The following is a 14,807-nucleotide window of genomic DNA, read 5'->3' on the forward strand; positions in this document are numbered from 1 at the left end:
TTCCGATACAATGATTTATTGTATATTTTTTGCAAAAGCTGAGAAATAAAAATAACGGTATATAAAACCCCACAAATAAATAAATTAAAAACCCTGAACACCTTATCTTTCAAAAAAAGGGGTAAACATCACTCTTTAACTAAAAGCTTTTAACTCCACAGGAGTAGGAGTATGAATTAAGCACAACATTTCTGTTCTTTTTCTTTTTTTTAATTAAAAAAAACACAAGTTTGTTCACAAGCATCCAGCTCTCGACTCCCAAAACACAATTTGACACTGAGAGAGAAGCAGCTTGGAATGTGAATGTCACTGAGATGTAGTTTTATTCCATCGGCGTATATCTACCAGGGGCATCCTAAATGATGGGATTTCCTTCCCTAAAGTAACATAGTAACAGAGTGAATGACAGCAGATAAAGACCAAAATGGTCCACCCAGTCTGCCCAGCAAATTTGTATTTATTTTTTTTATTTTAGTTTTAGGGTAGTAGCAACTGCTGCTCCGAGCAGGCCACCCCCAAGCATAAAAACGTAAACTACAGCTGTAACAAAAAAAAGTTACCCCCGTTTCTAAATTTCCATCCTCAAGCCAACATCCTTTTCAATTCCATTACCAATTCGTGTTTAGCACCTCTTCCAGGAGGGCCTTTCCATGCATCTGCCACTTTTTATGTGAAGAAATATTGCCTGGCATTGTTCCTGAGTCTTCCCCCTTGGAGTTTCATGTCATGACTTCTAGTTATACAGCTTCCTTTCCATTGGAAAAAAAATTTGATTGTTGCGCCTCATCAATTCCTTTTAGGTATTTGAAATTGATAAATAAGAATTAAAGCTGCCAACAGTGCTGATTTTTGACGGACACCTGACATGGGTATTCCTTTAAAGCAGACAGAACCACCACCAGAACTAACTCGCTCTGTCTATTCAGCCAAAAAGTAATCGAAAAATAAGACATCTCCCTCACCCCCATCCCATTGGATTCTAAAGGACATAGGAAAATCTAGGCCTAAATCTTATGTCACACAGCTTAGTGAATCCCGCAGTAACCGGGGGGGGGGGGGGCGAAGGGGGAGCGGGCCTGCGAAAGCCGGCAGTGATCGCACCCAATAGCGCCATCGTGAAAGGTGGCGCTATTGGGCGTGCTACTGGCAGCGATAGCGGGTCTTACCTCATCGCCGCCAGCGAAGTTACTGCCACATCCGCCTCCTCACCGCCCCGACTCATCCCCTTCCGGCCCCGACTCCACCCCCGGCAAGCTAGCGCACGCGAAAATAACCACCTTAGTGCCGGATGCTGCAGATACATCCAGTAAACCAAGAAGTGTGCCGCCATCTAGATCACAGAGCAAAGAATTAAGCCACTCAAGAACAATACCCACAGCGCATCAGACAGCATGCAAAATTTCAGATTCTGTGTGGTATCTGTGCGTAACACTTTTACTGTGCAGCAAGCTCATGATAACGCAGCTTAGTAAATGACACCCCCCCCCTCCCCAAGAGCGTAAGGTAATTGACTATGGTTTCATGTATACATTTATTATTTACTTATTTAAAATTATTTATAGCCTGCCTCGGATTACAAGAAAACATAGAATAAGAACGTGAAACTATGGGTTTATTTTGTGGCTGTAAAGGTAGAATATGAAGGTCCTGGAAGTTTATGCATAGGCAGCTATAAAGGTTGTGTCTGGGTAATTGGTATGACGAGAAAATTTACTGTTCTATGACCTCTGTAATATTATTAATATGGTTATTTTTATTATGTGGTCTCTATGATGAAAGGGCATGTTATAAATGTTTTAAATAAATCAGTTTTATAATTGCTTGATACTGCCTAGGGAGCTATAATGCCCTTTAAAATGGATTTTATTGAAATATTTTATTGGTGCTTGGGAAATTTTGGATATTCTATTCATTAACTGGTTTGAAATATTTATTCTTTTTATTAATTTAATTTTACTATTAAGATGTTTTATATTTCTTTATTTTGTTATTTAATGTTTTACAAAGAATGGTAATGTTTCTGTTTTTCCATTGTTGCTCTGCATATAGAAGTTGGCTTGTTGTGGGTTCCAATTCAGTTCTCAGCACATTTCTGTTCATACTTTCTGGTCTCTTTCTTCTGTATTTGGGCAGGGTCTGTCTGTATTCTGCATAGGTGACCAAGGTAAGTTATTTTGCTGGCATGTAGTTTTTGTTTAGGCATCAATAGCAGCCTGGCTTGTTCTGTTTTCCTAATAGGAGATGATTTGGTGTCCTAGAGCCTGGTGTAATATTTGCAGTGTTGCCTTTTCATAGATGAGATTGTTACTATTTGAGTGCTGGCAGTCAGGATTGTTTTGGTATGGGAGGCTTACTATATTGTAATGGTAATTACATTTATTCATGGCTTTCTGAAGTGCCATTACAAATTCCATAGGAATTCCAAGTCTTTTTTGCAGAGTTTTCTGGTTGGCAAGACAGCAGTGCTTGTAAATATAATATGTTGTTCTCACAGGGCAGCAAAAAAAAGCTACACCAGCCCTGTACATTGGATTGGGATTGGAATGCATAACATGAGGTTGCCCTTTCAGATTCACTTCAGATCAGATAAACGTTTACACATGGAAGGTGTCTGAAGGCATGCTGTGTATAATGTTGAAATTCACAGCTTTATAGTTCAGATCACAAGGTCCAATCAAGTTCCATTCAAAATTAAACCTTCATTCTAGAATGCAGAGAAAGGCAAATGTGTGCAATTGCTTATTTACACAACAGGATTGGGGGTTGGGGTGAAATTTGATCTGCTTTAAGTAGATGAGCATAACATTGCTGCTGAGCAAACTAGATGTGCCTTTTGGTCTTTATCTGCCATCATTTGCTATGTTACATTTAGGTGCTCTGCCACTGAGCTGCCGGCTCAGTGGCAGTGCACTTCTCTGCAATGAGGAGAAACTTGGTTTTGGTTCCCGGCACAGAACGGCCTTCTGTTACCTGCATCATCTGCGGATGTTAGGGATGTTGTAGAGGCAACATTCACAGTCTTTTGGTGGGGGGAGTCGGAATCATTGCGCAATGTGGAGACACCTAGTAGGTGGATTTAGGGCCCAACATTGTAGGAATCTGGAAGAAGCTCTGGTGTATCATGGCTGAGTGTTGTCACTGCAATGACTGTACTAAGGAAGTTGGGAGGGTGATATAAAATAGTGGAAGATTCCCTGGGTAGTTGCGAATGAAGGCTCGTGGCACCAAGATCCCAGCCCTGGTTGCGATTGAGCTAGAACCATAAACGAGTTGAAGTAAACACCTAGATTAAAAAACAAACAAACAAACAAACAATTTCATCAGGGTTTGCAGAGTGTGTTGCTGTGATCTCTCTTTCGTATTTATGGAGCAGCATTGAGTTGTCATATGTTCCATGGTCTGGATGGCTATAGGTAAGCGCTGGAGTGTCTTCAGTTTTCCTTTTGTGCATCAAGTATCTGCATCTACCTCAGTTAGAGTTGCCTAGAAAGTGGTCAAACCTGCTCGATTTGGAAACTTCTCAGGATTTATGAAGACTTTGTATCACCAACATCTCTGCATTAAAGACATTTTTGGACTTTTTACCCTTTTCAACATCTGGTGCTAGCCAATCATTTTCTATATTGTATTATTTTATATAATTGTGAAACATTAATCAATTGATATTTTGTTATTTTTGGGCTAATCCGTAAGGTGTTTCTATTCTATATTTTTGTACGTACACACATGAGCAATACCAGTAAGCATATTCACTGCCTTATTTTTTTGTACTAGATATATATATATATATCTAACCATATATATATATATATATATATGGTTAGATAGATAGGTATAGATATCAGGTGATACTAGCACAGGAGACGCACTACTTTATCCAAACATTTAACATAATGCTTCAGTTATGGCAATGTCCGCTCATCCTTCTTTTGCAAGCATTCATGTCTTCCCAGGAATTCAAATTGGTTTAGTGATATTATTGTAAAAATAGGGCGGGGGGGGGGGAGCCTTCTCTCTTTCAAAAGATTGCTGAATCTCTTCAAGTCTCCTGGTCCCCCCACATCTGTGTCAGTTTGCTTTTTTTTTTTTTTGGACAGCTGCATTTCAATGCATGTTTAAAATCTTTACTTAATGGAAGATAGGCTTTGACTGATTCTGCCCATCCTGGGAAGAACAGCTGCGGGTTGCAGAAGAATAGCTGTTGTCAAGCATTGAAGAAATGCCAAAAGAAAAATCAAGTAGAAAAGAGCTGCACAGCCAGAAATCATTTTCTTGTTTATTCAGACTTGCTGCTCATTACTGACTCTACCCCCATCTAAATATCTGAAGGTTTGCCATTTTTGCACTGCTTAAAAGTTTAACCATCACTCAAATGGGTGGCACACACTATCACAACCAGACCTAATTCAACCAGTTATTTAGTGTTAGATCTAAAGATGGTGTTAATTTGCTATCGGGGATATTTGCAAGATCCCATGCTCCGAAAAATTTTGATCAGAGCAAGTTTTAAATCTTTGATATTCTTAGTGCACACTCTCTTAAAAAAAAAAAAAAGAAAAATAAGAAAAGTGAAAAAAGGGTTGGTGGCTCGTTATTTTGGCAAGCTTAGGCCCAGTATTAGGTATTGGCAATTGTCTTGGATACCACATTTCCGTAGGCGATGGTGCTGCCGTGCCTCTGTATCCAGGCCTGCAGCAGCAACAACTGAATTTGAAGAGAAAAACACTGCAGGGCCTGCAAGCCAGTGACCCCTGTACCTCACATGGTTTCCGTGTGTAACCCCCCTTTCTGTGGGGGCCACCTTCAGAAACTGCAGAGAGGGTGAATTGCCTTGCTGGGGCCCCAGAATGAGTTGAGTCAACTGGGGTTCGGCATCTGGGGACCAGAAATCTGGGAGGCCCAAGGAGAGATTTCCTACAAACTCAATGACCACTCCTTGTAGCTTGGTTCCAAAAAAAAAAAAAAAGTTGAATTTATTGTAAGTCCAGAAAGAACAGTGTAGGAAGCTGTAATCCTCCAATGGAAGTCTCAATAGCAAAAATACCAGTTGACTAGAAGTACAGTCAATTATAGTCTTTCCTGCTGCACACTCCTTCACTCCAAGGAGTTACAGATCTGTTGTTAAATCTGTCAACAGCCAAGGCCTAAAAACCCATAGGGTCCCAGCGTAAAGTTAAACCAAGTTTTAACATATTCTATGTGGGCCACCCCAGGTGGAACAGTTCTTCTCCTTGAACTTCCTGATGACACAACAGTGGTCTAGAACACTTCTTAACCTTCAAACAAATTCTTCTTTCAGACTGTTTCCTCCTTCGTCCTGCTTTTGGAAACACCTTTTATGCCCTTTCGTCAAAACACTTCCTCCGATCACTCAACAGTAGCTGCAGCAGAGGTGGTCTCTTCCAAACTCCTCCTAGACAGGAAAGACCTTGCACTTTGCAGAGCACTGGGAAAATGGAACTCTGTCCTTTCATTGGATCTTCCAAAGAGGAAGAACTCTCCAGAAATCTTTTTTAGTGACCCTAGCCAGGATTAATATGATAACAGGAAGTGCTTGCAGGAAGAGGGACCAGCACTGCCGCAGAGCCCGTGAGTACAGACTGAAATGGGTTTCAGTTGTTTCTGCTGCTGCCCCTGACCAGTAAGGATCTAGGCAGGGGTGATCTCCACAGTTTGAATTTTTTTTTTTAGTAGGGGAGAATTTACTACCAATGAGATGGGCAAGAACCCTGGCTCCCCTGCACATATGGGTGTCCATTTTTTCAATCCAGCCCTGGACACACAATTATGAGGGGTTCTGAGTTGGAGGGAATCAACCATTGTGCAAAGGTGTCGCCAAAATCGAGGTGTACACATAACAGGTGGCAGAGGGAGTCACAAATCTGTGATCCCCAGCCAAGGCCTAATGGTGAACCAGGCTACAAGGAAGAAGTTTATTACAGTGGGGAAAATCTCCCCAAGTAGTTTTGTGTGTCTGAGTCTAGTAGAGGCCTGGGCCATTACAGCAAGAAACCCAAAGAAGCTGGAGAACATTCCTGGCCCAAACTTATACTAAAGCGATTTTTCCATTGTGTCCAGAGGTACAATATCTGAGGACTCTAATTCCATTGTGGGCCTTTCTGTCTGGAACAGCTAAAATTGTGAAACCACCAACATGGGTTCTCTCTCTCGCTCTCTGTCTGTGAGTTTATATATGGTCTGTGATAGATTACATTCAGATTATAGAGCTCTAAGATTCATTTTCAGTTGCCTGTAGAGAGCTGGTCATTGCTTAAACTTTTATGTTATCATTAGCTATGTGTGGAATTTGACCTGACAGCTGTGTGTAAGTGGGATAAGGCTTATTAAAGCCTGGAAAAGGAGCAGGCATTCCAGTGCTTTGCTTTATTGCTGTAATACTGTGCCACGGGGAGCTCAAGGTCCCAGCCTGAGCAGCCAGCGGTTTCCCTTCCAGTAGCACATGGGAAAGGAAAAGGACCTTTAGTTTAATGAGGCACATTCCAATCATTTTTAAATGGCTGATTCTGAGGAATTCTGCAAAAGGAGAGGGGTTGGGTGAGAAGGCACTGGGCTTTGGCTTCACAGAGGAAGGTATCCAGGCTGTGGTAGCAATAATTCAACACCCTGGTTAATGCTGGAGAAGGTTGATGTTTTTTCAGATGTTCTGACTTGAAAATGACTTGAGAGATTTGTCCATATTCAGCAGCATTTAGCGGGATAACTTGTAAATTATCTAGCTAAATGCTGACTTTTTAATTTTTTGAGGACTTATTCAGCTCAACCATAGCCAAATAATGTAGGGGCATTCCAGGGGAGTTTCTGGGCAGAGTTATGTTAGTTGGATAAGTTATCTGGCTACTTCTGGTCATGCTGTAGAGCCAATCCTAAAGCTAGCCAGATAAACTTATGCAGCTCTCTTTAAGATAACTGTCTATATTCAGTAGTGTCGCTACACCACTGAATAGCCCTCCAAAGTTAGCCAAATAAGTTTATCCAGCTGAGGGAGTCATTTATCAAAATGCGATAAGGCGTTTTCGCATGCAAAAAGCCCCGTTAACGCATGCGATAGGCCCTTACCGCATGCGAAAACGTGTTTAACGCATGCGATAGCACCATATCGTATGGTGCGATGCAAATTCAGAAAATAGGAGGAGTTAGGGGCGGAGAATGGGCTGGGTTAGCCTGTATGCGAAGAGCTATCGCACAGCCGTAACGCCAATTTTAACTACACCTCTTTGGATTGCGTTAGGCTGTGCGATAGCTGCCGTGACTTAAGGTTTCATCGCCCTTTGCGATGTCTCCCGTACGTCCTATTTCAGGTGAATTGACGTGTCCAGAGCCTTGGGGGGGGGGGGGGGAGAGAGAGAGAGAGACTGGCCATATTATCATGGCTCATAGGTAGGTATTTGTATCCCTATGGTAACTCGAGGTGGGGTTTAGGTAAGAGTGTAGGGGGTTAGGGGCCACTTTGACATTCTACGTGACACCTACGAACAGAACAGTGGTCTCATGAAGATTTGATGACCTTTGGAGTGAGGAAACTCACTCCAAGAGGAGATTTGGGCAAGGTTCTCCCAACCTAGCTTGATGTTACCCAGGTAGAGAGTCCATCAAGCTAGGTTGAGAGAACCTTGCCCAAACCTCCTCTTGGAGTGAGTTTCCTCACTCCGAAGGCCAGCAAATCTTCACAAGAGACCACTGTTCTGTTCGTAGGTGTCATGTAGAATGTCAAAGTGGCCCCTAACCCCCTACACATTTACCTAAACCCCACCTCGAGTTTCTAGGTGGGCCTATCATAGGGATACAAATACCTACCTATAGCCATGATATTATGGCCAGGCTCTCACACACACACACACACACACACACACACACACACACTCTCTCTCTCTCTCTCTCTCTCTCTCTCCCCCCCCCCCCCCCATTAACAATGGTCCCCCAGTGGTTGAATGTAGGAAATACAACAGATCTGGCACTTATCGCAGAATCTGAAAATGGTATCGCAATTTGTGCTAACTTAGCTCTTTGCACAGGTAATTTGCACAAATTGCGATAAATGCTATATTAGCATAAAACACGCCCCTTTTGCTATCGCATGCGGTACTTACCGCATTTTGATAAATCCAGGGCTAACTTTGCAATCTGGCCAGTGACCAAATGTTAACCACTTTATTTAAAAGATTAGGGCTGTTCCTCTTCCTCCACCAAAGAAGCAGGAATTACTGAACTTCTCAGTGTGGCATAATAGCTTTAATAAACTAATAGGCAACAGTACTGACTTATTTTCAATTCAGGCAGCACGAGACATGCTGCTGTTAGGTGGAAAGTCAAAATTGGGAATGACAGATTGTTAACTAAAGTTACTCCCATGTTTTTCTGGAAGGTGGAAGGAGGCCACGTTGCTTGTGCAACGTTTTTAGGGGAGGCGGAGGGCCACACGGCCTTGCAGGGTTCTCTTCAGGCCGCGGCGGGATGGGTTCTGCCGCAGCTCCGCAGGTGTCTCTTTGGGCTGCAGCAGCTCCTCTCCTTTTCTTTGGCTGGGAAGCTTTAAAAAAAAAACACGTGATGGGAGTGACTGGCCCACCGGGGAAGCCCAATCCCCCAATAGGCCAATCCGTCCCTGGGATTAATATGATTAAGTTCTAGCCTCATTCAAGCATTTGTGGTTCAGTTTCTGGAACTCGTGATCCAGCTGGGAGTAGAGAAAGGTGAAACCTGGGGTCTATTTGCATGTGACTAGCAGAGCAAACTGGAGCCTTGATAATCAGGTAAAAGAAACTGTTCTAAATCAAATCTGAGAGAGATCTACGTGGCGTCAGTCAAACATAGTGTTTTTGGATAATTCTATTGTGAGGGTAATAAATGTTTGCTGAGCCAGACCTATAGCAACAAATATCGGTCAAAAAAAACTAGCTATAAAAGACCAAAGCATTAGTAGCCAGATGGCGGATAAGTGAAATTTTTATTGACTTTTTATTGCTATATTGTGCCTTGATTTCCATTATGTGTGTCCTCTTTATCATTATTTAAGAGTGCACCTGTTTGTATTTGTTTACCAAGTAAATGCTGTTGCAGCTTCCAAAGAATCCAGTTTTTTCTGGGACCAGTACAGCTGCAAGAACTGTTGTTTAAGCTCTTAAAAAAAAAAAAAAAAAAGGGAAGAAAAAACCAATTCAAAAAAGCAAAGCGTCTCTGCTGGCAGCCAGTAACAGAGCAGAGTGCCCCAACATGCTTTCCACCCTTGCCTTCTGATGCTCCTGCGCAGTGTGGTTTGTTTTGGAGAGGGGGGGGGGGGCAACCTTTGAGTAGGATGGGTGGGGCGGGTACCCTTGCAACACTATTTCCCTGTGGTCCGTGCAGGCGCAGCTGAGCAGGTTTCCTTCAGCCGCACATACTTCAGCTTAGGTTGTACAGACCTGGACCCAGTGCAAGCGGGAGAACCGAAGGAGCAGCTGCAGCCCGTGCCACCGCTGTTACTATTCCTTCCTATCCGTGCTATAGCCCTGCAAGCGTGTTCAGAACTTGCAGGCTGGCACTTCCCGTATGCCTACCTTGTGCATCATGAGATCGGCATACAGTAAAAGCCAGTCTGCAAGTTTTTAATATGTCAGCAGGGACTGGGAAGGATGGTGGTGGCAGCAGCCTTAATGCTAAACAGGTAGTTGCAGTGGTACCTGTGGGTTGGGATGGGGGGTGGGAGCAATAAGAGGAGCCTGATTAGAGTGAGGAAGGAAAAGGTGTAGGGGTGCGGGGGGGGGGCAGATTAATAGGGCAGATAGTACTGGGGAGAGGGGTTTAAGAGATGAGTGTGGATGCTGGGGATGGAAGAAGTATGAGGCTGGGGAAAGGTTGCTGGGGATGGGAGGTAAGAGGCTTGTGGGGAAAATGCTTGGGGAAGGGGATAAGAAACAGGAGAGAGGTTGCTGAGTGGGTATGAGGCTGGGGAAAGGATGCTAGGGGAGAGGGGTGAGGCGGTGCGTGCTGCAGATGCTGAGGTAGAGAGCCCCTTTAGGCATCCAATCAGCAACATCCCTGAGCCAGCTCCTTAACGCATTTCCTACTGTGTGAAATAAAATTCCCTACAGATGCTACCTGAGGGATTTTCTATCCTTAATGCATTCCCTGTCATGTGAACAGGATGAATCCTTGAAGAGTCTCCTATCCGTAAGCTTGTTGAAATAGACTTTAATAGCTTACAAAATCTAATTCTCGAAGTCTCAGTTTGAGTCCTAGTGCTTGTGTCTTACAGAGAGTTTGTGAGCGTGCTGTAGAGAGGAAGTGTGTCAGACTGGTGTGTGAAGCAGCATGTGTGAGGGGAACTGAAAGCCATGGAATACACAGGAGGGAGAGAGGATGGCGAAAGCCTAAGCTTCTGGGAAGAGTATGCAACTTCAACCGTGAGGGTGAAGACATGAAACAGAGAGTTAAAAAAAAAGTAGCCTCCCAACACACACATTCAGGCCGATTCCGTAAACTCTTTTACCCACGTGCATTTTCGACGTGCGTCCACTACCCCTTATACAGTAAGAGGTTAAGCAGGTCAAAAACACACGTCCAAACCCCCCCACCCCCGAAACTAATAGAGCTCATCACATGCAAGGGCAGGCGTTATTTTCTGAGCAGCCCAAAAAGAGTAATATATCCTAGTGATATTAAGTCGGAGGAACCAAAAATGTAAAAAATATAAATTTATTTTTTTTTTTTTTTAAATGTGTAGGCCGGTCAGGAAAACAGATGCTCAATTTTATCAGCGTCCGTTTTCCTAACCCATGGCTATCAGCGGATTCGGAAAACCAACGCTTGTAAAATTGAGCATTGGTTTCCTGAACCCGCTGACAGCCACCTCTCCTGGGTTTCCGCTAATATGGAGGCGCTAGCCCCTCCTTTTTAGTGCAACACCCCCCCCCCCCCCGCCCATTTAAATACAGGATCGCGCACCCGGGAGAGGTGGCTGAGCCACATTGGGAGATCGGGTGCTCAACGCTGAGTGCCTGTTTTCCCATGAATCTTACTGGATCGGCCTCATTGTAAGAATAAAGTAAGACCCCCAGTATGTGGTACCTATGAAACAAAAAGGATTCACTGGGTAGGTAGTACTTTCTAAAAGGGAGAAGTGTTCAGCAGGAGAATTAATTGGGAAAGCTGAAAAGAAGCTTTGAAATCCTGGAGCTTTATTTTAAGTATCATATCTGAAGTATGAGTAAGATGCATCAATGATTTTTCGATTGAATTGATAAATTATGATCACAAATAATAGGAGAGAGGTTGTAGAGGAGAGGATAGTGTGCAATTTAAGATGTCAGGAAGGTTGGGAAAAGCAGTAACTTTAGCATCTTTAATGAGAAAGCTATCTGGAATAAGCATAAGATAAAATTCTTGATCTCCATATTGACACTTTGAAATTGAACCCACTTTGCTCAGCAAGACAAATAGAAACCATGTGTACACAAACTGTGTCTGTGGAGTAGCTTGCAAATATCATCTTCTGTAAATAAAAGACCAGTTTTGGAACCACAGCTTCTGGAGTTGTCTGCAGTCATTTCAGGTCCTGACCAATACAAATCGGTGCTGCCGCAGAGAAGACTTGTCAACCTTGCTTTTGAGTGCTTTCACCCTCTGTCCATTAAACAAACTGTTCAGCCACACTTAACACTACAGCCATCCAGGAAATTTCCCCGTGGCTGGTGCACTCCTTTGTATGGTTGGACTGGGGGTCTGTCCCTGGGAGCCTAAAAGACAGTTCATTATGACATTTATATAGCTCTTTATATCAGGATTCTTTACTAGAAAGTACATAGAGGGTACAATTCCTTGCCTTAGAAAGCTTACATTCTATGTGGGTTCCTGAGACAATGGGAGATATTAACTCGCTCAAAGTCACGGTGAATGTCCGTGGCAGAAACAGAATATGTTATGTTTCTTCTCTTTTTTGGACCTGGTGGCTTCCTCCTCCTCCTCCTCCTGGACTTCCAGCTCAATTGGCATCAGGGATGGGATCTGGCAACACGAGCCTTGCAACTCCTTGGAGATTTGTCCTATTTTCTATCCCTTCCTGACTTGCTGTATTGACTGCTGTAAAGTGACTGTCCTTGACCACTGGCCATTCAGCAGGTCTCCAGGAACTCCTGGGCCCTCTAAATCCAGCCCCTGGGTGTTGCTGTTGCACGATGACTGACTCCCTTTCCACCAGGGGCTGCATCCCCAGGCTAAACCGGGGAGTGGAAGACCTGAGCCAGGAATTTGACCCCCCAGGTCCCTCTGGCATGGCTCGTTGTTCTTCCTATTGTAAAAACCAATTTTGCTTTCCTAATTCTTTGGAGAAGATTCCGAGTTCGTGTACCAATCCTGTAGTGTGGTTTGCTGATGAAAAAAAGCTTTAGTTTTGGACACCACCGAGTTTCAATCATAAAATAAAATCGTTTTTATGCTCTTGAAATGCACCACTCTAGGACTGCCAGTTTTAATTTGATTAGGTTATCATGCAGATGTAAATTAAACAGCTTACCGTATCAATTTCAATTTTCAGTCATGAAATGTCTTATGTCTTTCTTTCCCCATCACTGGGCCAAGATAGAAAATGGTCGTGTAAATTAATAAGGCACAGCACTAACTGTTTTCCTTTGTAATTAAATCATTTTTCCTTCCAGTTTCATATGGTGCCGAGTTTGTTTCAGTAACCACAACGTGGCTGAGAGTTATGCAGAAAGTGATTGATTATTGCGGCCATGGGCATCATATGGTGGGGGAGGGGGTGACAAAATATGCAAATACCTTTTGTCCTTGTATACCTTTAGGTCATTTTCAAAAAGGAAATTCCTGTGTTTTTATCCTGGCTAGTATTCTGGGGAAGAAACTTAACTGCATTCAATTGAAAATTAACATTTTCAGACATATTTACCTGGGCAAATAGGTGTTCACCTGGGTAGATTGCCCTAGTTGAAAATTGCTTCTTCACTGTGGATAAAAATAGGCAGCATATCTACTTTTAACCACAGTAAAGAGAGGTGCTCCGAAAGTTTGTTAGGTTGAAGACGTAAAGCAGCCCCGAGTGTATGTGATTTTCAAATGTATTTTACCCAGGCCTGCAGCAGCTGATTCTAATGCACGGACATTGTTGACAATTTACCTTTTGCAAATTTTCCTACATTATACGCACAGTAAACTTGCCCATGTAGATTGTTGGCACCATGGGCTATTCAAAATTGCCTCCATTATCAGGACAAGCCAAAACCAGCATACAAGCCCTTATTTTATCATCTTGGCAAATGGTTCCAAAATGTATTTTGAGTTTTCCCTTGAGACACTTTTTATCTTTCCAACACAGGTTCTTTATATGGAGATGAAGTTAAAATACATTGCTCTAGGAAAATAAATAGTTTAAGAACATAAGAACATAAGAAATTGCCATGCTGGGACAGACCAAGGGTCCATCAAGCCCAGCATCCTGTTTCCAACAGAGGCCAAAAACCAGGCCATAAGAACCTGGCAATTACTCAAACACTAAGAAGAACCCATGCTACTGATGCAATTAATAGCAGTGGCTATTCCCTAAGTATAATTGATTAATAGCCATTAATGGACTTCTCCTCCAAGAACTTATCCAAACCTTTTTTGAACCCAGCTACACTAACTGCACTAACTACCTTCTCTGGCAACAAATTCCAGAGCTCTATTGTGCGTTGAGTGAAAAAGAATTTTCTCCGATTAGTCTTAAATGTGTTACTTGCTAACTTCATGGAATGCCCCCTAGTCCTTCTATTATTCGAAAGTGTAAATAACCGAGTCACATCTACTCGTTCAAGACCTCTCATGATCTTAAAGACCTCTATCATATCCCCCCTCAGCCGTCTCTTCTCCAAGCTGAACAGCCCTAACCTCTTCAGCCTATCCTCATAGGGGAGCTGTTCCATCCCCTTTATCATTTTGGTTGCCCTTCTCTGTACCTTCTCCATCGCAACTATATCTTTTTTGAGATGCGGCGACCAGAATTGTACACAGTATTCAAGGTGCGGTCTCACCATGGAGCGATACAGAGGCATTATGACATTTTCCATTCTATTAACCATTCCCTTCCTAATAATTCCTAACATTCTATTTGCTTTTTTGACTGCTTTCTCTGTTATGGGTGACCTGCACTTGCATCTGACCTTCATCTTTGTTTCCTTTGTATTCTCCATAGTCCCCCAGGTCCTCAAGAGTTGCACGGAATTCATTGAGAAACATGGCATTGTGGACGGAATATACCGTCTGTCTGGGATTGCATCCAACATCCAGAAACTGCGGTAAGCCTCCATTATTGAATTACATTGCTGTTCCTTCTGAACATGTGCCTTATCTTACAGAATTATTGCATAGATCACCAAAATTGTGATAGCTCTTAATAAGGCGATCTGGTGGCAAGATCCACTTCTGATGCTCTATAGAAATAGACTAGTAAAAATACATTTACTGTGGGAGAATGTAGACAATGGATGGTAGAGGTTTTTTGTGGAAGGGTTTTGCCAAGTAAGAGATGGAGAGAGCTGACAGTTCCCTTATGGATCATATTAAATGGAATTATTTCTTTTCTTATTCTTAGCAGCTTGAAAAACAATAAAATGTCAAGTGTTGATCTGTCTGTTGCATGCAGATTTTCCTATATGTCCTTAGAAATGTAGATTTAACATAGCTACTGTGCTGTGAGGTGAGTCCAAAGCATTGTGGGTATTGAAATACAAACAAACTTCTAGACTGTTCCATTTTTTTTATTGCAAAACCCCATTTTTTGGATATTTATTATAATAATAAAAAATCAGCTTTTGAAAATG

At 42.6% G+C, this 14,807-nt stretch overlaps 1 protein-coding gene across 6 annotated transcripts in view; it reads left to right on the forward strand.

Annotated features, from left to right (window-relative positions):
* ARHGAP32 (Rho GTPase activating protein 32) overlaps positions 1 to 14,807 on the forward strand; it is a 694,843-nt gene that overhangs the window by 618,445 nt on the left and 61,591 nt on the right. For all 6 annotated transcript variants that reach the window (XM_029573155.1, XM_029573153.1, XM_029573154.1 and 3 more), the window contains one exon: positions 14,180 to 14,282. In XM_029573155.1, the coding sequence (XP_029429015.1) occupies positions 14,180 to 14,282 (103 nt within the window). The remainder of the gene's footprint in view (positions 1 to 14,179; positions 14,283 to 14,807) is intronic.

The sequence above is a fragment of the Rhinatrema bivittatum genome, chromosome 12, assembly GCF_901001135.1.
Source record: "Rhinatrema bivittatum chromosome 12, aRhiBiv1.1, whole genome shotgun sequence".
Classification (NCBI taxonomy): Eukaryota; Metazoa; Chordata; class Amphibia; order Gymnophiona; family Rhinatrematidae; genus Rhinatrema; species Rhinatrema bivittatum.